Source organism: Capra hircus, chromosome 15 (assembly GCF_001704415.2).
Source record: "Capra hircus breed San Clemente chromosome 15, ASM170441v1, whole genome shotgun sequence".
NCBI lineage: Eukaryota > Metazoa > Chordata > Mammalia > Artiodactyla > Bovidae > Capra > Capra hircus.
In genome coordinates, this window is record NC_030822.1 from 78,130,900 (window position 1) to 78,152,791 (window position 21,892).

The following is a 21,892-nucleotide window of genomic DNA, read 5'->3' on the forward strand; positions in this document are numbered from 1 at the left end:
AAGTGACACCATCAATCTTGGGAGAGTCTATCTCCTAGGATTAAAAATTTCAGCAAATTAGTTACTTCCTTACACATACTATCAACAGATGAAAGTAGGAACATTTAAAAATAATGATGCAAGCTCTATCAATCCAGAGGGAAATACCTATTCAGAAATGATGGAACATTTTCTCTTTCTGGGCTCATCTTCCTTAGCAGTGAAAAGTAAGAACTACTCTTGATGTTCACTCAGCTATGTAAGCCACCAGTTCTGTGAAATCTCCTTCCCATGGCTAAATGAAAGCGCTAATCCATTCCTTCTGCCCTAACTAGAAACCTTGGTACATCATTTTTTCCCCCATTTTCCTTCATAGTTTCAGAATTTCGAATGCTTATTATCTTTAGCTAAATGACAAATAAGTAGAAATCTGCAAAATGACCAATTTTAAATCAAACCTAGCTACAATAAAATTAATGAAAAGCAAAACCCAACAAACAAAGGGAGATACATGCTTTAAGGATATCTATTTTAGTTGACTCCACAGAAGGCACATAAGGAAGCTTCTTCAAGTATAAACAGGTCTAAAAGCTTAATTCTAGTGTAAAGCTGGGTCTCTCAAGGTCAACAAAGAAGCCTATGGGGATAAATATTTTAACGGGATATGGCCTGTGCTTCTCAGTTACTTCTATATTTGGAATTTCAGAATCATGGATTGGAAAATGTCAAAAATAAAAGAATTACAGAATCCAGCCAGTGTATGGGGCTATGTCCTGTCAGAGATATGTTTACTGGGAAGCCAATAAAGCTTCAGGATCCCTCCCATGGAAGGGCTCTTTCCAAGGCCCTGGGGAGTCCTAGTAGTGTGTTTACCAAAGCATATGTTTTAGCAAAATTTGCAAAAGAAATATACATTGAATGCAATCAATTAAGATCATTGTTTCTTTCCATTCTTCCTTAAGTTCCAGTAGGCTCCCTCTCAGATTGGGTGGTGATGGAGTGTGAGGAGGCACTGCAAGTGCTGTTAAGGAAAGTTGAGCTGGTAATAAATTTAGTTTGGGTTTAACGGCTACACTTATGTGGTCCATCCACAACCATGACCTTGTATAGTCAAATCATTGATAACTGTTCTGCTGTCCTATGCAGGAATAGCTTCCAGAAATATCCTACCACCTACTGGGTTGACTCCCCCTACATGACTGTCAGCACACAGAACTGCCAAGCTAGAGGTACTTCTGATGCCTGTAACCAGAAGAACAGAGGTAGTGGAGAAGTACCGTTTGAAATGCATGGAGCCAGCAACTGAACTACAAAAAAAAGCTTCTAAATCTTTAAGCGCATATATGAAAGACACTTGATGGATATTTGAAACACTCTCATAATTTGCATGTCATTGCTAACTACAAGTTATGACACTGAGAGGAAATTTTACAAATTATCAATAAAAGGAAAAAAAAATTAATTAGCCATGCTAGAAGATAGACTGCTTGACCTTTCAGTACTCTTTACAGAATAGGAATGACAAAAATCATAGTCATATGAAAAAATAATCCAGAACACACAGTCAAAATATACATTAAAAGATTATAAAGACATCAAACATTTAATTCAAAAATTGCATATTATTTTTCTAATTTTTTAATGTCAGTGGTACTTGTTAGCATTTTCATTTTTCATTTGTTCTCATCCCAAACACATATTCACTTTCATACTTCACTTTCTATTTTTTTCTTTTAATTAACACCCCACTCTAAATTGTGTAAGCTTACAGCTACACAAATCCTGGATTACACTGTGTCAATTTATGGTTCGTATTTCTCATAATGTCTTCATATAAAAAATCTGATGGGTAGTTTTAAGGATAACATTTAGTTCACAAGTGAACTGTAGAAGGAGGGCAGAAAGGGAGAGATTAGTTCATTTCCGCAGCTCTTTGCTCTGTGACTTACCAAGCAACAAACAGTTTGGAAAGACAGCATTGTCACTGTGCTCAGAGTGGTACGTCTCCTCCTGCTGGGCTGGTAGCCCCACGCGAAGCCAGAAAGGTGGAGCCGGCAGCCGTGTCTCTGGAAAACACCAGGCTGCATTCGTTTTCTATGGCTACTGTAACACACTACCACTAACTCTGTGCCTTAAAAGAACACCATTTATTATCTTATAGTTCTGGAGGCTCGGAGAAGGCGATGGCACCCCACTCCAGCCCTCTTGCCAGGAAAATCCCATGGACGGAGGAGCCTGGTGGGCTGCAGTCCATGGGGTCGCATAGAGTCAGATACAACTGAGCGACTTCCCTTTCACTCTTCACTTTCATGCATTGGAGAAGGAAATGGCAACCCACTCCAGTGCTCTTGCCTGGAGAATCCCAGGGATGGGGAGCCTGGTGGGCTCCCATCTATGGGTTCGCACAGAGTTGGACATGACTGAAGTGACTTAGCAGCAGCAGCAGTTCTAGAGGCTGGAAGTTCAAGTAGGCCTCCTGCCTAAACTCTAAGCGACAACAGAGCTGCATTCTCCTGGGGGCTCTGGGGGAACTTTCTCCAGCAGCCAGAGGCCTCCTACATTCCCTGGCTGCCAACTCTCATCCTCCAACCTTAAAGCCAGCGATGGATACTGGGCAAAAAGGTCACGTGGTTGTCCCTGTGGTTTTCATTCTTCTAACTCCTCCTTCTACTTACAAGGCCCCCTGTTACTACACCGGGCCCATGAGAGACTCTGTGTAAAGCTCCCTGTTTGAAAGGCAGCTGATTAGCAACCTTAATTCCATCTGGAACCTTACTTCCTTCCAAACTAACTAGCTGGAGCAGAACATTTTCTTTGCGATCCCATGGACTGTAGCCTTCTAGGCTCCTCCATCCATGGAATTCTCCAGACAAGAGTACTGGAGTGGGTTGCCATTTCCTTCTTGAGGGGATCTTTCCGACCCAGGGATCAAACCCAGGTCTCCCACATTGCAGGCAGACGCCTCACCATCTGAGCCACCAGGGAAGCCCATTTAAATTATAAGCAGTGGTTTATAACACTCCAGTCTAACAGAAGCATTGGGTGACACAACGTGACAGCACATGTCACCATCACTTTGTAATCCCCCTCTGCTTTTCATTAAAAACAAGTGTTTGAATCCAAATAAATTAAAGAACAAATTGAAAGTTTAATTTGATTGCCAACAAAGCAGACACATTGCTCTTTCCCTCAGGCCACCTATAACATCTTTTTAAATCCAAGTGACAATGTGAATAAATATTAAGTAGTACCTGTTTGAATTTAATTTAGTGGACCTATTTTCACTAAATGAAATGTCTTTAAAAACATTTATATTCATTGTGAATATATTTCATAGTACTTTGAAAAAAATTGTATAATATATCCAGAATATTAGAAATTTAGAGCTAGAGAGATTATCTCAGAGGCTATCTAATCCACTGGTACTCAAACTACCTTTATGCCTTGCATTGTTTTTCTATCTGCCACTGATTTTATAAAATATAATAAATATGAATCACTAAAATATAAAATAATAAAGAGAAGAGATGTTTCCATTTTTAATCATTAGTTGCAACAGACATAAGATTACTCTGGCAAATTATATAAAATTTGTAACAAACATTCTCAATCTGTACTTATTTTAAATGAGATAGTTCATTGGCCATTGCTATTTGTTTCTAGTTATCAAGTCATGTGCAATTCTTCGGACTCCATGGACTATAGCCTGCCACGCTCCTATGTCCCTGGGATTTTCCAGGCAAGAATACTGGCATGGTTTGCCATTTCCTTCTCCACTCTGGATCATCACTGGTTAGCAAATTATACTTGGAGTGTCACTTGTAAAGTCCCTTTATTTTATAGATGAATGAAGTGAGAACCATATAAATTTCTTTCCCTTTTTAAAAACTGACTGTATAACAATAATCTAGATTCTTCACATAATTTATTTAGTCCTCAAAAAAATCTTTACCTGTTTAATATCATCCTTACATAGCTGAAGATACTAATGCCCATAAAAAAGACACATCTAATAATATCTAACACATCTAATGATATCTAAAATATCTAACACATCTATAACGAAGTCTCACCAATGGAGCAGACATGCTGCCTGAGACCTTTTCCCAATGGGACTCCAGATGTGCTGTGACATGGTACTTCATAGCGCTGATTAAGTCTGGATGTTGGTCAAAACCCAATTTGAAGGACATGTGCTCGCTGATGAACAACCATCAACAGGAGAATGTTGGATCCCACCAAAAAAAGATGCCCCATGTTGAAGGGCAAAGGAGAAGCCCCAACAAGATGGCAGGTGTGGTGAAATTGCATTTAGAATCAAACCCCATACCTGTCAAAGATGCTTAGAGGGCTCAAACAAAACCTTGTGTCCACCAGTCCCAGAGGCCCCACAGAGACTGGGCCAGACCTGCCTTTGAGTGTCTGAGGGTCTCCTGTGAGGTACAGGTCAGCAGTGGCCTGCCGCAGGGGCAGGGGCTCTGGCTACAGCAAACCTGGGACATGCAGCATGTGGCATAAGCCCTCTTGGAGGAGGTCATAGAACCATCAAGCAGACCCACAAACTGCAGAACTATTACACCAAAGAAACTCTTTCACTGTTAAAAAAATTTCTAGGACCCACAACAGATTTCCCAACCTGTGGGTCTGGCAAAGGGACTGAGAACCCCCTGGGAATTTGACTTTGGGTTTGGGATTTGACTACAGAACTTCTACAGGACTGGGGCAACAGATACTTGGAGGGCACAAACAAAACCTTGTATGCACCAGGACCCAGGAGAAAGGAGCAGTGACCCCATCAGAGACTGACCCCAACTTGCCTGTGAGTGTCCAGGAGTTCCCAGAAGAGGCGTGATTGACAGCGGCCTGCTGCGGGGCCAGGAGCACTGAGTGTAACAGCAGGTGCAAGTCGTTTGGAAGGAGGCTGCCATCACGCCATTACCCCAACCATAGTTTGCCTCAGGCCAAACAACAGAGAGGGAACACAGTCCCATCCACAAGAGAAAACTGGATAAAAGATGTACTGACCATGGCCTCGCCCATCAGAACAAGATCCAGATTCCCCTACCGTCTGCGTGTCCCATCAGGAAGATTCCACAAGCCTCTTAACCTTATCCATCAGAGGTCAGACAGAATAAAAAAAAGAAAACAATCACAGAAAACTAACGAAACTGATCACCTGGATCACAGCCTTGTCTAACCCAATGAAACTATGAGCCATGCCCTGTAGGGTCCCCAAGATGGGTGGGTCATGGTGGAGTGTTCTAACAAAATGTGATCCACTGGAGAAGGGAATGGCAAACCACGTCAGTATTCGTGCCTTGAGAATCCCATGAACAGTATGAAAAGGCAAAAAGATAGGACACAGAAAGATGAACTCCCCAGGTCAGTAGGTGCCCAATATGCTACTGAAGAAGAGTGGAGAAATGACTCCAGAAAGAATGAAGAGACGAAGCCAAAACAAAAATAACACCCAATTGTAGATGTGACTGGAGATGCAGGTAAAGTCCGAGGCTGTAAAGAGCAACGTTGCATAGGAACCTGGAATGTTAGGTCCATGAATCAAGGCAAATTGGAAGTGGCCAAACAGGAGATGGCAAGGGTGAACATCAACATTTAAGGAGTCAGCGAACTTAAATGGACCAGAATGGGTGAATTTAATTTAGAAGACAATTATATCTACTACTGTGGGCAGGAATCCCTGGGAAGAAATGGAGTAGCCTTCAGAGTAAACAAGAGTCCGAAATGCAGTACTTGGGTAAAATCTCAAAAATGATGCAAAGATCTCTGTTAATTTCCAAGGCAAACTACTCAATATTACAGTAATCCAAGTCTTCTCCCCAACTACTAATGCCAAAGAAGCTGAAGTTGAATGATTCTATGATGACCTATAAGACCTTCATGTCCTATTTATCATAGGAGACTGGAATTCAAAAGTAGGAAGTCAAGAGATACCTGCAGTAACAGGCAAGTTTGGCACTGGAGTTCAAAATGAAGCAGGGCAAAGGCTAATAGAGTTTTGCAAAGAGAATGGACTGGTCATAGTAAACATCATCTTCCAACAGCACAAGAGATGACTCTACACATGGACTTCACCAGATGGTCAATTCTGAAATCAGATTGATTATATTCTTTGCAGCCAAAGATGGAGAAGCTCTACACAGTCAGCAAAAACAAGACTGGGAGCTGACTGTGGCTCAGATCATGAACTTCTTATTGCAAAATTCAGACTTAAATTGAAGAAAGTAGGGTAAACCACTAGACTATTCAGGTATGACCTAAATCAAATACCTCAGGATTATACAGTATAAATGACAAATAGATTGAAGAGATTAGATTTGACAGAAATAGTGCCTGAAGAACTATGGATGGAGGCCCATGGCATTCTATAAGCGGCATTGATCAAGACTATCACCAAGAAAAAGAAATGCAAAAACAGGCAAAATGGTTGTCTGAGAGGCTTTAAAAATAGCTAAGCAAAGAAGCAAAGCTGAAGGCAAAGGAAGAAAGGAAAGATATGCCCATCTGAAAGAAGAGTTCCAAAAAATAAAAAGGAGAGATAAGAAACCTTTCCTATGTGATCAATGCAAAGAAATAGAAGAAAACAATAGAATGGGAAAGACTAGAATCTCTTCAAGAAAATTAGAGATAACAAGAGAACATTTTATGCAAAGATGGCCAAAATAAAGGACAGAAATGGTACAGACCTAACAGAAGCAGAAGATATTAAGAAGAGGTGGAAAGAATACACAGAAGAAATATATAAAAAAGGTCTTCATGACCCAGATAATGATGATGGTGCAATCTCTCACCTAGAGCCAGACATCCTGGGATGTGAACTCACGTGGCCTTAGGAAACATCACTAAGAACAAACCTAGTGGAGGTGATAGAATTCCAGTTGAGCTATTTCAAATTCTAAAAGACGATGCTGTGAAAGAGCTGCACTCAATATGTCAGCCAATTTGGAAAACTCAGCAGTGGCCACAGGACTGGAAAATGTCAGTTTCCATCCCAATCTCAAAGAAAGGCAATGCCAAAGAATGTTCAAACTACTACATAATTGCACTCATCTCACACATCAGCAAAATAATGCTCAAAATTCTCCAAGCCAGGCTTCAACAGTAAATGAACTGGGAACTTCCAGATGTTCAAGCTAGATTTAGAAAAGGCAAAGGAACCAGAGATCAAATTGCCAACATCCACTGGATCATAGAAAAAGCAAGAGGATTCCAGAAAAAAAAAAAAAAAAAATTCTGCTTCATTGACTACACCAAAGCCTTTGACTGTGTGGATCACAACAAACTGTGAAAAATTCTTGAAGAGACGGGAATACCAGACCACCTACCTGCCCCTTGAGAAACCTGTATGCAGGTCAAGAAGCAACAGAACTGAACTTAGAGCAACGGACTGAATCCAAATTGGGAAAATAGTAGGTCAAGAATATATATTGTCACCCTGCTTATTTAACTTGAATGCAGAGTTGATCTAATTAAATGCTCGGCTGGATGAAAAGCAAACTAGAATCAAGATTGCCAGGAGAAATATCAATAACCTCACATACGCAGAGGTTATTGCATATACTGCCATACCCTTATGGCAGAAAGTGAAGAAGAACTGAAGAGCCTCTTAATGAAAGTGAAAGAGGAGAACGAAAAAGTTGGCTTAAAATCCAACATTCAAAAAATGAAGATCATGGCACCCAGTCCCATCATTTCATGGGAAATAGCGAAACAAGGGATACAGTGACAGACTTTATCTTTTTGGGCTCAAAAATCACTGTAGATGGTGATTGCAGCCATGAAATTAAAATACACTTGTTCCTTGGAAGAAAAGCTATGACCAACCTAGACAACATATTAAAAAGCAGAGACATTACTTTGCCAACAAAGGTCTGTCTAGTCAAGGCTATGGTTTTTCCAGTGGTCATGTATGGATGTGAGAGTTGGATTATAAAGAAAGCTGAGCATGGAAGAATGATGCTTGTGAACTGTGGTGTTGGAGAAGACTCCTGAGAGTCCCTTGGCCTGCAAGGAGATCCAACCAGTCCATCCTAAAGGAAATCAGTCCTGAATATTCATTGGAAGGACTGATGCTGTAGCTGAAATTCCAACACTTTGGCCACCTGATGAGAAGAACTGACTCATTGGAAACGACTCTGATGCTGGGAAAGACTGAAGGCAGGAGAAGAGGGCAACAGAGGATGAGATGATTGGATGGCATCACCAACTCAGTGGACATGAGTTTGAGCAAGCTCCAGGAATTGGTGATGGACAGGACAGACTGGCATGCTGCAGTCCACGGGGTTGCAAAGAGTTGAACATGATTGAGCAACTGAACTGAACTAAATAACATAGTTAGCAGCAAAACCAGGGGTATCCATGTAACTTTGTGTCCTATGTGATATAAAACACAATCTTCACTAAACAATTTTTTACTTTAGCTAATTTACAAGGCTGTGAAATAAAAAATAGAGTTGCCCTTAATTTCAGCTTTCAGACTTTTTAATATTAAAATTTACATTGCTTAGAACTATACCTTGGTTGATGATTATGTCTACATAGGGGAACACGGAACAAAAGATTACACAGACCAAACAACCTGATACAAAAAGGAAAAATTACTCAGTACCAGCTGGGGACCCTAGATCTGCTACAAACTCCACACAGCTGTGTTTAAATTTTTTTCTTCTAATGTTAATCTCAACAATATAAACCACTGCAAATTTTGGTAAGCTTTATTTCTCTTCTTTTTAAAAGAATGTTTTCCTGGGAACTTCCACGGTAGTCAATATTTATTAAAAATGGTATTGTATTTGAAAATTCACTTTAAAAAATACAAACATAAAATAAGTGTAAGACTAGCAGCATAGCACGTTTAAAACTTCTGACTGTAACAGTGATTGTGTGATGCCTGGGAAAGAATGCTTAGGTCCTTATTATTAGCCTGAGTGCCAGTTTTGAAAATGAAGATTTTTTTTTCCTCTATAAAATGCTCTTTAAAAGAGAAAGGAAACTTTACATTCTATCTCTTTACCTGCTCCTGAAAAGCAAATAAGACACCAGGGCAATTATCTAGACAATTCAAGTAAAAAGTTCTCGAAATGTCTAGTTAATTGCCTCAAACCACAGCTTTATTTGTCTATGGAGAAAGAACTATGGTTGTTTAGTGAATGTTAAATAATGCATACAAGTATCTATTATTAATAAGTCTTCTATCAATTCTTAAAACCTAGTAAACTCTGAGTCAGTAATATCCTGAAGTCATGAATTCAACTAATTAAATACATTTGAAGTGGTATTCATTTGTCTTTATTCTGAATTCATGAATTCAAAGGACAAATAAAGAACTTGCTAGCAAAGCTTGCAATTTTAATGTAGACTTTGAAAAAATTTTTAAATGTCCTTTGTTTTATACATGCCCATATTCCTTTTTGTTATATTCAAACTCCATTCCTCCTGAGATTTGAAATTTTTCTAAAATATATTTCCTTTTATCTTAGTATCTATAAAGTCACTGGGTGCTGACTCCAGATGATAAAGAAAAATAATTAAAAATTTGCTTATATTTGGTAAAAGTCCAACTAGCACAGTTCTTCTGTAGTTATTCTTTGCATCAGACTTTGCAGTCTTTACCTCTGCTTGGTAAGGCCAAACCTATCCACCAAGGCTCTCAGTTCGAAGACTGACCCTTTATTTGCTCACAAAGAGTCAGTGACTGCCTAGTCTATCTCAAACTCCCTGCTGGGAAACAGTGGAGAAAAGGTTGTCCTTCACTCATGGAGCTGACAGCTTAAATCTAAGAAACCAGCCACTGAATTGAGGTTGCAACTTTTGGAGCGGTTAGGGGCCACTAGGGCCAGTCAAGGCCAGACAGAGGGTTTCTGCAGAGGAAAGTGTGTATAAAAGACCTAAGTTAGAAATATGCAGGGAACATTCGAGAAGAGGGCATGCAGAAACATCATGCAGGTTCTGCAGTGATGCAGGCTAGAGGTGATAGGAGCCTAGGCCAGGATGGCTACAGTGGGAATGCAGAGAGAAAGCTTCTAGAGCTCTTTAGGAGGTGAAAACCAGTTTACTGATAGATAAGAGAGTGAAGTAGAAGGAAGAAGCAAGCAGCCTTCTCAAATGTCCGTCTCAAGTGGCTGAGAGAATGGTGAAAAAGTGAATGTGTTAGTCATTCAGTGTCCAACTCTTGGTGACCCCATGGACTGTAGACCGCCAGGCTCCTCTGTCCATGGAATTTTCCAGGCAAGAATACTGGAGTGGATAGCCATTCCTTCTCTAGAGGATCTTCCCAACCCAGGAATCAAACCCAGGTCTCCTGCATTGCAGGAATATTATTTACTGTCTGAGTCACAGCTGCTCAATAAGATAGGAAAAAAAAAAAAAAAAAAGGAGAAGCATATATGGCAGGAAAAGATGACTTTTTTTCTGTTATCAATTTATATGATATGGCATTCCCATCAAGCTGGTGAAATACGCAAATAGGGGTGCCCAGTAAGCAGTCAGACATAACAGTTCAGCAATGGAGGAAGACCTAAGAATCAGTAATCGATAGAGGGTAATTACAGGGATGGGATTTAACAAGATTACCCCTAAAGAAAGTATGCAGAGTGGAAGAGAAGAGGGCTTAGACGTCTGGAGAAAAGCAACATTGAATTTATCAAACCTTTTTCCATATGATGTCAATAGTGCTTTGAAGGGGACCTTATCAAGTTCCAAACGCTTTGTTTTCCCAGGTATTTTGTTTTCAGGCTCAAGCTAACAAAAATCCTTACCTTCCTTCTCCCCTCCCACCTCAGCCACAGAGAACCTCTGTGCTTCGCTCTTGAGCACAAACATAACAAATGTAAAAGGCAAAGAACAAAATAGACACCAGTATATTTTAGGAGTTGTCAGGATGGAGGAAAGGGTTATCTTGCATATTCATCTGTTAAATTGGAACAATATGTGTGTATTCTAGGAAGTAGATTCCACTTTAAGGCATGAAAAGACTTTCTTCCTCTGAAGTCAATAGCTGTGAATGGGCGTGTGTGGTGGTAAGTCTCCTGCACTTATTTTTTTTTAATTAAAAGTTGGATTTCTTAATTAATTAATTTTTTATTGAGAGATAACTGCTTTACAGAATTTTGCTGTTTTCTGTCAAACCTCAGCATGAATCAGCCGTAGGTATACATATATCCCCTCCCTTTTGAAATATATCCCCTCCTGCACTTAAAGTTCTGAATCAACATCCATCAGAGAGGTCATAGACAAGACCTCCCTGATTAGAAGACCAGCAGATAATCTTTAAGACCCTCATTGTCACTAATTAGTAGTATAAATGTGTATATTCATCAAATCTAATGTGTTTATATTCATTTGTTTCTCATTTATTCAGAAAGATTCATAAAATTATGAATTTTATCAAAGTGGCTGGAAAAAGTTTAGAGCTTTGTAGTGGTTTATAATGAAGAAAAGTTTTGATAGGCAAAAATACCTATATTAATGATGTAATGAATCCTTTTCAGTATTGTCTCCTATCCAAACCATACCCTTTCCTAAAACCTCTACAAAAAATGAGGGTTAAAAAAATGAGAGTTTCCCATTCTCCAGAAAAGATGCACTAAATGCAGGCTTTCCTCCTCAAATAAACTATTTAAAAATTTAAAATAAAGGATCTTGAAGAAAGCAGATGAGTCAGTAAAATAACATATACACTGTCAAGCAGAAAACAATAAAAACAATCATTTAGCTGCATTTCTTTTAAAGCAGATGAAACAGAAACACTAATTTTAGACCGATAATTCCCTTTTACTATTAAAATTGCTACAGCAAAGAAATACTCTGATGAGAAGCCCTGATGAAAGAAATCAAAGAGGACACTAATAGATGGAGAAATATACCATGTTCATGGATCGGAAGAATCAATATAGTGAAAATGAGTATACTACCCAAAGCAATTTACAAATTCAATGCAATCCCTATCAAGCTACCAGCCACATTTTTCACAGAACTAGAACAAATAATTTCAAGATTTGTATGGAAATACAAAAAACCTCGAATAGCCAAAGCAATCTTGAGAAAGAAGAATGGAACTGGAGGAATCAACTTGCCTGACTTCAGGCTCTACTACAAAGCCACAGTCATCAAAACAGTATGGTACTGGCACAAAGACAAACATATAGATCAGTGGAACAAAAGAGAAAGCCCAGAGATAAATCCAAACACATATGGACACCTTATCTTTGACAAAGGAGGCAAGAATATACAATGGAGTAAAGACAATCTCTTTCACAAGTGGCGCTGGGAAAACTGGTCAACCACTTGTAAAAGAATGAAACTAGATCACTTTCTAACACCGTACACAAAAATAAACTCAAAATGGATTAAAGATCTAAATGTAAGACCAGAAACTATAAAACTCCTAGAGGAGAACATAGGCAAAACACTCTCCGACATAAATCACAGCAGGATCCTCTATGATCCACCTCCCAGAATACTGGAAATAAAAGCAAAAATAAACAAATGGGATCTAACTAAAATTAAAAGCTTCTGCACAACAAAGGAAAATATAAGCAAGGTGAAAAGACAGCCTTCTGAATGGGAGAAAACAATAGCAAATGAAGCAACTGACAAACAACTAATCTCAAAAATATACAAGCAACTTATGCAGCTCAATTCCAGAAAAATAAATGACCCAATCAAAAAATGGGCCAAAGAACTAAATAGACATTTCTCCAAAGAAGACATACAGATGGCTAATAAACACATGAAAAGATGCTCAACATCACTCATTATTAGATAAATGCAAATCAAAACCACAATGAGGTACCACTTCACACCAGTCAGAATGGCTGCAATCCAAAAATCTGCAAGCAATAAATGCTGGAGAGGGTGTGGAGAAAAGGGAACCCTCCTACACTGTTGGTGGGAATGCAAACTAGTACAGCCACTATGGAGAACAGTGTGGAGATTCCTTAAAAAATTGCAAATAGAACTACCGTATGACCCAGCAATCCCACTGCTGGGCATACACACCGAGGAAACCAGAATTGAAAGAGACACATGTACCCCAATGTTCATCGCAGCACTGTTTATAATAGCCAGGACATGGAAACAACCTAGATGTCCATCAGCAGATGAATGGATAAGAAAGCAGTGGTACATATACACAATGGAGTATTATGCAGCCGTTAAAAAGAATTCATTTGAATCAGTTCTGATGAGATGGATGAAACTGGAGCCGATTATACAGAGTGAAGTAAGCCAGAAAGAAAAACACCAATACAGTATACTAACACATATATATGGAATTTAGAAAAAAAAAAAAAAAGTACTCTGATGATCTTCATTATTAAACACATTCTAGCTTCTTCCATGGGCAGTCCAAAGTTTCAGCAGTAGCCAGGACTTCTAAAGTTAGTGGAGGAGAATGATTGGTATAAACCAACCTACTGGTTGCTTATAAGCCTCAGGGAGGGTTAGAAACATGTCTTCTTCACAACCTGGCTTAAACATAAAGAAGCACCTGCTTTGGTATCTGAATTTTCTGCTTAACATAAATTGACCTTGAATAACTACCTAAATTTATTACTTTGATAATAGGGCTAAATGTGCACTTCATAGGGTTGTTTTCTGGATCAAATAAAATAATACATATAAAGGGTAGCACATATTAAGAAGATACTCATGTACTCTTTTTATTCATTTACTCTGTAATTATTATTACATTATACTGAGAAAATTTCTACCTTAAATAGTTTATGAGAGTTCTGAATTTCAGACTTTTTAAGTTGTTCACATGAAAATTATCAGGGACACAGTTAATTTAAGATAGTTGTATTCAGACCTGGGTTCAGTTAAAACCATATGATTTTATTCCCAAATGGATCTTGTTTACAGACTTTCAAGAATATCCCACTATTAGGAACACTTTAAGAATCAAATTACATGTTATTATACTGCTGTGTATTTACCAACAACTCACCATAACAGCGAAAATATTCTCATAATTTTATCTGCAAAAATATAAAATTTCCTATAATTTTGTTAGCAAATGCATAGAATGAGTACTCTTGATTTTGAGTTAGGCAGTGGTAAGGCTGTTCATATTATGGCCACAGGTGGCGCTGTCGCTGTATAATTAAGGTGCAACATGTTCATTTCCGGACCTAGAATAACAGAGAGCAGTACTCATAACCTCATACATGCTGTAGAATGAAGCCTAAAGCTCAATGGCTGAGGGTACGGCACTGCAGAGTGGCAGAGTACGATCACGGTGGTGCTGAGGCTTCGCAGGAGGGATCCTTTTCCACCTGACTCTTGAGTTTTTCCTTCCAAGTGGAGAGAGCTCCAGGAGGATACTTCTAGCCTCTAGCACCTCTCTTGAGTGCAGGCGTGCTGAGTCATGTCTTGACTCTTTGCAACCCCATGGGCTGTAGACCTCCAGGCTCCTCTGTCCCTGGGATTTTCCAGGCAAGAATACTTGTGTGGGTTGCCATTTCCTTCTCCAGGGGATCCTCTGGACCCAGGGATCGAATTCGAGTCTCCTTCAATTGGCAGGCTAATTCTTTGTGCATCTCCCTCGCTGATTCTCAAAGAGAAACTGGGTCAACACTTCGCAAGTTAAGAATGGAAAGCTGGGCCTGCAGCAAGTATTCCTACTGCCTAGAGTTCACGGGAGCAGCGCTGGAGAGGTGCCCCTCACCCAGCCCAGCAGAGCTGGGGTGTGCGACTGGGGTGCCACAGGCAGCAAGAAACCCACAGTAGAAGACATGCTTCAATATCAGTTTTATCAAAAACCAGTTGGGACGGGCAAGTGTTTTCAATGGGCTTCTTTAAACTCAAATAAACTTAGTCGTTAATTCAGCTAATTTGTAAGGAGAAAAACAGCCTTCCTACCTCCAGGCATGATGTGAGATGTGAAAGAAACAATCAAAGGCAATTCGTGTTCTTAAGGAAGTTAAGGTCCAGCAAAGGGGCACACGTACAGAAAGCATATCAATGCAGTGTGGCAAGTGCTGTCCACACCGTGCCAACCCTTAGAACAACCTGACAGGCTGTGAGTCTGCTCAGTTACAGGCACCTGCTACAACTCCTCCCCTCTCCCTCCCACCCAGTAAGGAACTCTGCAATGCAAACGAAAGGACTTATAGAACTGTGAAAGAACTCTAATTGAGAAGAAAAAAAAAAATTGCAAACTATAGAATCCTTGGAGTAAGAAATTACAGGAGCTCTCCCAACTGCGCAGGAAGCTTTATTTGAAACTGAAAGTGCTAAAGCAATGGTGTTTGAACTCTGGAGTTTGTTGTTGTTGTTTGTTTCATTTTGGTGGAAGAGGGGGAGCTTTACAGATCTTCACAGGCTCAAGACCCTCTGACAGCACCAATGCCGTTGTCACTTCACGAACTCTGTTTTCTTTCCTATTTTATATACTGTGATTCAAAAAAAAGTTATTCTGATCAAAAAAAAAAAAAAAAAAGCTGAAGAACGATAGAAAAGCATTGTATAAGAACCGAAGTATGAGGAAGGAAAGGGCCAGAGCTGACGCTGGAATGGGAGACAGAAGCCAGAGAAGGAAACCAAAGGTTTGTCTTTTAGGCAAGTAACTCCCAAATTGCTTGGGCATCTTTGAAAACTACTGATGCCTACATGGCACCTTCAGACTTTCTAATTTCATTAATACGGGTACAACGTGGCCTTTGAGATATCAATTTCTAGGTGGTTTTAATATGTAGCAAGTCAAGGGTAATGAAGTCACAAAACCAGATTCACTTGTCAAAGACGTCACAGTTATGCTGGGTAGAAGCCTAGATTCTAAATTGGTTCTAACAAGTATGTAACATTAAACATTCATTAAATTTTAAATTATCTATGCAAAGGTAACAATAAAGAACAGCTTTTAATATCATGTTCCAGTCCTGGGACAATTGTTAGTCAGTTTTGTTTGCTGTTTTTTCAAGCAATGATTATGGCTCAATTTAAAAATATGTGTATGCATATATGGAATGCACACATGTACACACAAAGCTCCAAAACTGAAAGAATATGAACAACTAGCCAATGCTGGCAAGACCAGGACCCAGGGAAGCTCTGAGAACTTTGGCGCAAAAATGCATGGACATTCTCCCAGTGAGCAGCACTGCTATTTATTAGTTATTTAGTTTTAGTATTTGTATCAGCACTATAGTATTCTAGTATATTTGGTCAATGTGCCTCTCTATCGATTTCTGTTATGAATTCTGAGGAGGAAGATGATAGCTCATCTGGCTTCTTAGGAATTCACATGAATTCACTCATGACCAGGAACTGCTATCATTAGCTGAGTAACAACCAACCTCCCAACATTCCACTCCACAGTTTCTGTCCATTACAACTCCTTTGGTGTTAAATCCACCCTGGCACACCTGAGAAGAATATAAGAAGGACACGGGGAGGCTACCTGTGCTCACTGATAAAGCATGGTATGTGTGCACTCAGTCGTGTCCCATTCTTTGAGATCCCATGGACGGTAACGACAAGGCTACTCTGTCCATGGAATTTTCCCAGCAAGAATACTAGCCTCGGTTGTCATTTCCGCCTCCCAGGGATCCTCCAGACCCAGGGATCAAACCCACATCTCTTGTGCCTCCTGCACTGACAGACAGAGTCTTTACCCCTGAACCACCTGGGAAGTCCCTTAAAACATGGTTTAGGTTGATCAAACCTCAGTCAAGCCTCTGACATCCTGAATAAAGGGAAAGGAGAGAGATTAAATGCTGGTCTAGAAGGAAATGGCTTAATTTATCAAAATGTGCTACAGAGTTTCACTTAAAATTCGTGCCCAAACCCATCTCTATGGAAAACAGATGCCCTTTTCCTTGGTCCACGTCCACTAAACGCCCATATTCATCACAGCAACCACAACATCTCTAGCATAATAGTGTCACTCCCAGTTGAGACTCTCTTGGTACATGGAAAGGCTGTCACAAATGGCTAACTCCTTGAATGATTAAGAATGTACTTCTCCTTTCTTTTGTAAGTCTGTCATAAACAATCAAGAAGAGGCGTTTGCTATTAGAAAAATGCCAGTTTAGAAGAGGCACTATAGTGTTCTGTTATAAGAAAAATCTGTTTTGAAAATGTGGCTTCTCTTTGGGGAAATTTCATTTATTGAACTCTAAAATGAGGGCAAAAATCGCACATTATTGAGAAGATTTACTGTGTGGATTTAATGAGATAATGCACATGAGGTCTTTGGCACTGTCCTACCACATGAAAAATGCTCAATAAATGACAAGAATTATTATTTTTGATGTTGCTGCTATATTGTTCCTCATAATTCTTAATGACAATACTGCATTCAGAAATTAAATTATCCTAATGGTGACCTAGAAATGCAAAGTCCAAACATCCAGTGATTCAGCAGTTTTCAAATAAACTCTGTGACTACCAGTTTTACAGCCAACATTGAAATGTTCTTCAGGTGTATCTTGAAATGTTTGAAATTAAACTGGAAATCTACATAAATCTTAAAAAAAAAAATGCAAGGAACTTGGCAGAGAGCTGCCTCCAATTCAAACTATATTTTCCTGACAAAGAGGATCTCAGGCATTGTCATCTTTTTTTTTTTTTTTTTCTTTATCCTTTTGGTAACTTCAAATAATTGTGTTTATCTTTCCAGGGAGCATTGTGTGGCAGCAATTCAGGCATCCTGGAGAGTGGTTTAAAGATGAGGAATCCCAGACACATTTACTTTCCATCTCCTGAAATAATAGGCATGAAAATTTTAAAGCATTTCTTGTCAACTTTCCCCCTAACCTGCAACACTTCCTCCTGCTATCATTCTGAGTCATGGGCAAATACATGGAAGTAAATACATGCTTATAAATACATATTTTCTCAGTCATGTCTCCTAGGAACACACTATTTTTCTTTTTTACTTACACAGGGAAAGGGAAAAGGAGTAGAATAAAACATTGCTATCATGATGGCAAGGAATCTTGCATACCACTATCAGATGCATCCTTGGAGCAAGGTATGGAATTTACCATCTTAAAGGTCGGTACAGAGTTCTTCTTGAGAAGAAACCTCACGTAAAATACTTCAATCAATTTCTTAAGAGGTGAAAGGTGAGACATGAAGGCAAAAGCTGAAGGGACATAACAAAAATAAGAAATAGCTAAACCACTCAGCACAGGAAAATAAAGGGGGACTGTGGGTAGGGCAACAGAGAAAAAAAGAGACAGGTGGGGCCTGAGAAGCCTAACAGGAGGCTGCAGTCTGCAGAAATCCAGGTGGATGGGGGCTCACAGGCATATAAGATGAGGCAGAAAGACAATCGAAATCCTAGAGCCTCTTTCTGTCCCCGTTTTCTCTACAAAAATATTAAGTAAAATTGAATGTGGTCAGTCATATGTCCTCCAGAGACTGGGCTGTGGAGGGGACAGAGACATCACCAGATCACAGCAGGAATGTCGATGGGCCTCTGTGTGGTGATACGACACAAAGTGGAACTAACTGGAAGAGGATATGTGATGAGATCACTGTTTTCCAAATGCACAGAGAGGTGACCTCAATTACTAGGAGAAGGGCAACATCTGAATTGCATAAGTAACTCTCCAGCTGCTGAAACAAACAGGAGATAAAAATATCATTACATCAGCCTTTGCTGTACTCAAGAGTACTAGCCTTCTCTGCTGGCTGAAGATGCCACGTATAATCATCCTCAGGGCCTTTGAACTTGCTGTCTCTCTCCTTGGAATGCTCTTCTTGGAACATGACTCATTTCTGTCATCCAGGTTTTGGCTTATACATCCTCAGAAAGACCTCAGATCACCTCTCTGAAGTACCTCACCTCCTCTGGGTTCAGCCATTTTCTAGCACCTCATCCTATTTTCATAATCCTTATAACCACTAAATATTTTCTGGTTTACTAAAATTGTATTTCACTGACTCAGAAGCCATCAGTCATAAGATGCACTACTATTATGTGTATTCCTAACAAAGCAAAATGCTGTCAATTAAAGTAAGACACAATATATTCTTACCATTTTGAATTCTGAATGTAGAGATAATTTTAAAAAGGTTCTTATAGACATATTTAGCCATTGATTTTTATCATCTATCACTCTTCTACTTAAACAGGAAAATGTAAATGAGATCTATTGTTTATCGTTTTCAGTAAAATATTAAATTGTAGTCATTCTTTCAAAAAAGCTTCATTAATATTAAATTTAAGTGCTCTTTTCTAGGTTTTCTGTAACAACTTTCTGTTTTAATGTCAAATCACAATGTAATCTCAAAGACATTTTATTTTATTTTTTTTATTTTTTTAAATTTTACTTTATTTTACTTTACAATACTGTATTGGTTTTGCCATACATTGACATGAATCCACCACGGGTGTACATGGGTTCCCAATCCTGAATCCCCCTCCCACCTCCCACCCCATATCATCTCTCTGAGTCATCCCAGTGTACCAGCCCCAAGCATCCTGTATCCTGTACTGAACTTAGACTGGCAATCCATTTCTTACATGATAGTATACATGTTTCAATGTCATTCTCCCAAATCATCCCACCCTCTCCCTCTCCCACTGAGTCCAAAAGTCTGTTCTATACATCTGTGTCTCTTTTGCTGTCTCTCATCCAGAGTCATCATTACCATCTTTCTAAATTCCATATATATGTGTTAGTATACTATATTGGTGTTTTTCTTTCTGGCTTACTTCACTCTGTATAATCGGCTCCAGTTTCATCCACCTCATCAGAACTGATTCAAATATATTTTTTTAATGGCTGAGTAATACTCCATTGTGTATATGTACCACAGCTTTCTTATCCATTCATCTGCTGATGGACATCTAGGTTGCTTCCATGTCTTGGCTATTATACACCAAGGAAACCAGAATTGAAAGAGACACATGTACCCCAATGTTCATCGCAGCACTGTTTATAATAGTCAAAGACATTTTAAATGGCAGTATTAAACTAAACCTGTGTACTAACAATATAATGACCCAACTCAACTGGCAACAATGTGTCCATATTTTAACAAGTTTGGGCATAAGCAGGAAATGACAGATATGTCAGACTGCTTTCTAGCCAATGGTAGGGAAGACATATTGAATTGTGAGTTGCATCTGACTTCAAAACTGCTAAAATGTGGAACATAATGTGCATCTTACCACAACAAGCTAACTGATAATTTACCATCTCTCATATAGCCTCTTTGTCTTTAAAAGAAAATGGAAGCTTGCCTATATACCTCTAAAACCTGGAAAATAATAAGTATTCAAAAATATTTATTCAAAGAATGAGATATACTGCCATTTCACCATCCAGTATGATGGAGGACAAGATAACCACTAAAAATGCAATTTCTCTATCAACTTAGAACAACAGTTGGCATTTGTCTGGTTTGCTGTTACCACCGAGAGAAATGTTCTATAATCTCCATAGACAGAGAAACTGTCCCATTCTCTCCCTTGAAGTATATTAGACTGCAATGAACTTTTTTTAAAAAATGGGCTTCTTTGTGATTGAACCATCTGATGAGATAACCAACAGGCTGCAATTCTCATTTGCAGAAGCTTCAGTTCAATTCAGTTCAGTTGCTCAGTCATGTCCAACACTTTGCAACCCAATGGACTGCAGCATGCTAGGCTGTCCTGCCCATCGCCAACTCCCGGAACTTGCTCAAACTCATGTCCATTGAGTCAGTGATGCCATCTGATCATCTCATCCTCTGTCATCCCCTTCTCCTGCCTTTAATCTTTCCCAGAATCAGGTTCTTTTCCAATGAGTCAGTTCTTCACATCAGGTGGCAAAAGTATTGGAGCTTCAGCTTCAGCATCGGTTCTTCCAATGAATATTCAGGACTGATCTCCTTTAGGATTGACTGGTTTGATCTCCTTGCAGTCCAAGGGACTTTCAAGAGTCTTCTCCAACACCACAGTTCAAAAGCATCAATTCTTTGGTGCTCAGCTTTCTTTATGGTCCAAGTCTCACATCCGTACATGATTACTGGAAAAACTACTGCTTTGACTAGATGGACCTTTGTTGGCAAAGTAATGCCTCTGCTTTTTAATATGCTGTCTAGGTTGGTCATAGCTTTTCTTCCAATGAGCGAGAGTCTTAATTTCATGGCTCAAGGCACCATCTTCTGATTTTGGAGCCCAAGAAAATAAAGTCTGACACTGTTTCCATTGTTTCCCCATCTATTTGCCATGAAGTGATGGGACCAGATGCCATGATCTTAGCTTTTTCAATGTAGAATTGTAAGCCAGCCTTTTCACTCTTGTCTTTCACTTTCATTAAGAGGCTCTTTAGTTCCTCTTCACATTCTGTCATCAGGGTGGTGTCATCTGCATATCTGAGGCAATTGATATTTCTCCCTGCAATCTTGATTCCAGCTTGTGCTTGATCCACTCTGGCATTTCACATGATGTACTCTGCATAGAAGTTAAATAAGCAAGGTGACAATAAACAGTCTTGATATATTCCTTTCCCAATTTGGAACCAGTATGTTGTTCCATGTCCAGTTCTAACTGTTGCTTCTTGACCAGCATACAGATTTCTCAGGAGTGAAATGATACAATCACTCCCTAGAGCCAGACATCATCAGATGTGACCTCAAGTGGGCCTTAGGAAACATCACTACAAAGAAATCTAGTGGGGGTGATGGAAGTCCAGCTAAGCTATTTCAAATCCTAAAAGATGATGCTGTGAAAGTGCTGCACTCAATATGCCAGCAAATTTGGAAAATGTAGTAGTGGCCACAAGACTGAAAAAGGTGTTTTCATTCCACCTGCAAAGAAAGGCAATGCCAAAGAATGCTCAAACTACCACACAATTGCACTCATCTCACACGCTAGCAAAATAATGCTCACAATTCTCCAAGCCAGAATTAAACAGTACATGTACTGAGAACCACCAGATGTTCAAGCTGGACT

At 39.3% G+C, this 21,892-nt stretch overlaps 1 protein-coding gene across 5 annotated transcripts in view; it reads right to left on the reverse strand.

Annotated features, from left to right (window-relative positions):
• The window catches only part of PDGFD (platelet derived growth factor D), a 281,305-nt gene that overhangs the window by 225,879 nt on the left and 33,534 nt on the right, over window positions 1–21,892 (reverse strand). For 3 of the 5 annotated variants that reach the window (XM_018059901.1, XM_013969392.2, XM_005689354.3), the window contains one exon: window positions 1,929–2,045. The exons of the other annotated variants lie outside the window; for them this stretch is intronic. In XM_018059901.1, coding sequence (XP_017915390.1) covers window positions 1,929–2,045 — 117 coding nt within the window. The remainder of the gene's footprint in view (window positions 1–1,928; window positions 2,046–21,892) is intronic. 5 annotated transcript variants of the gene reach the window in all.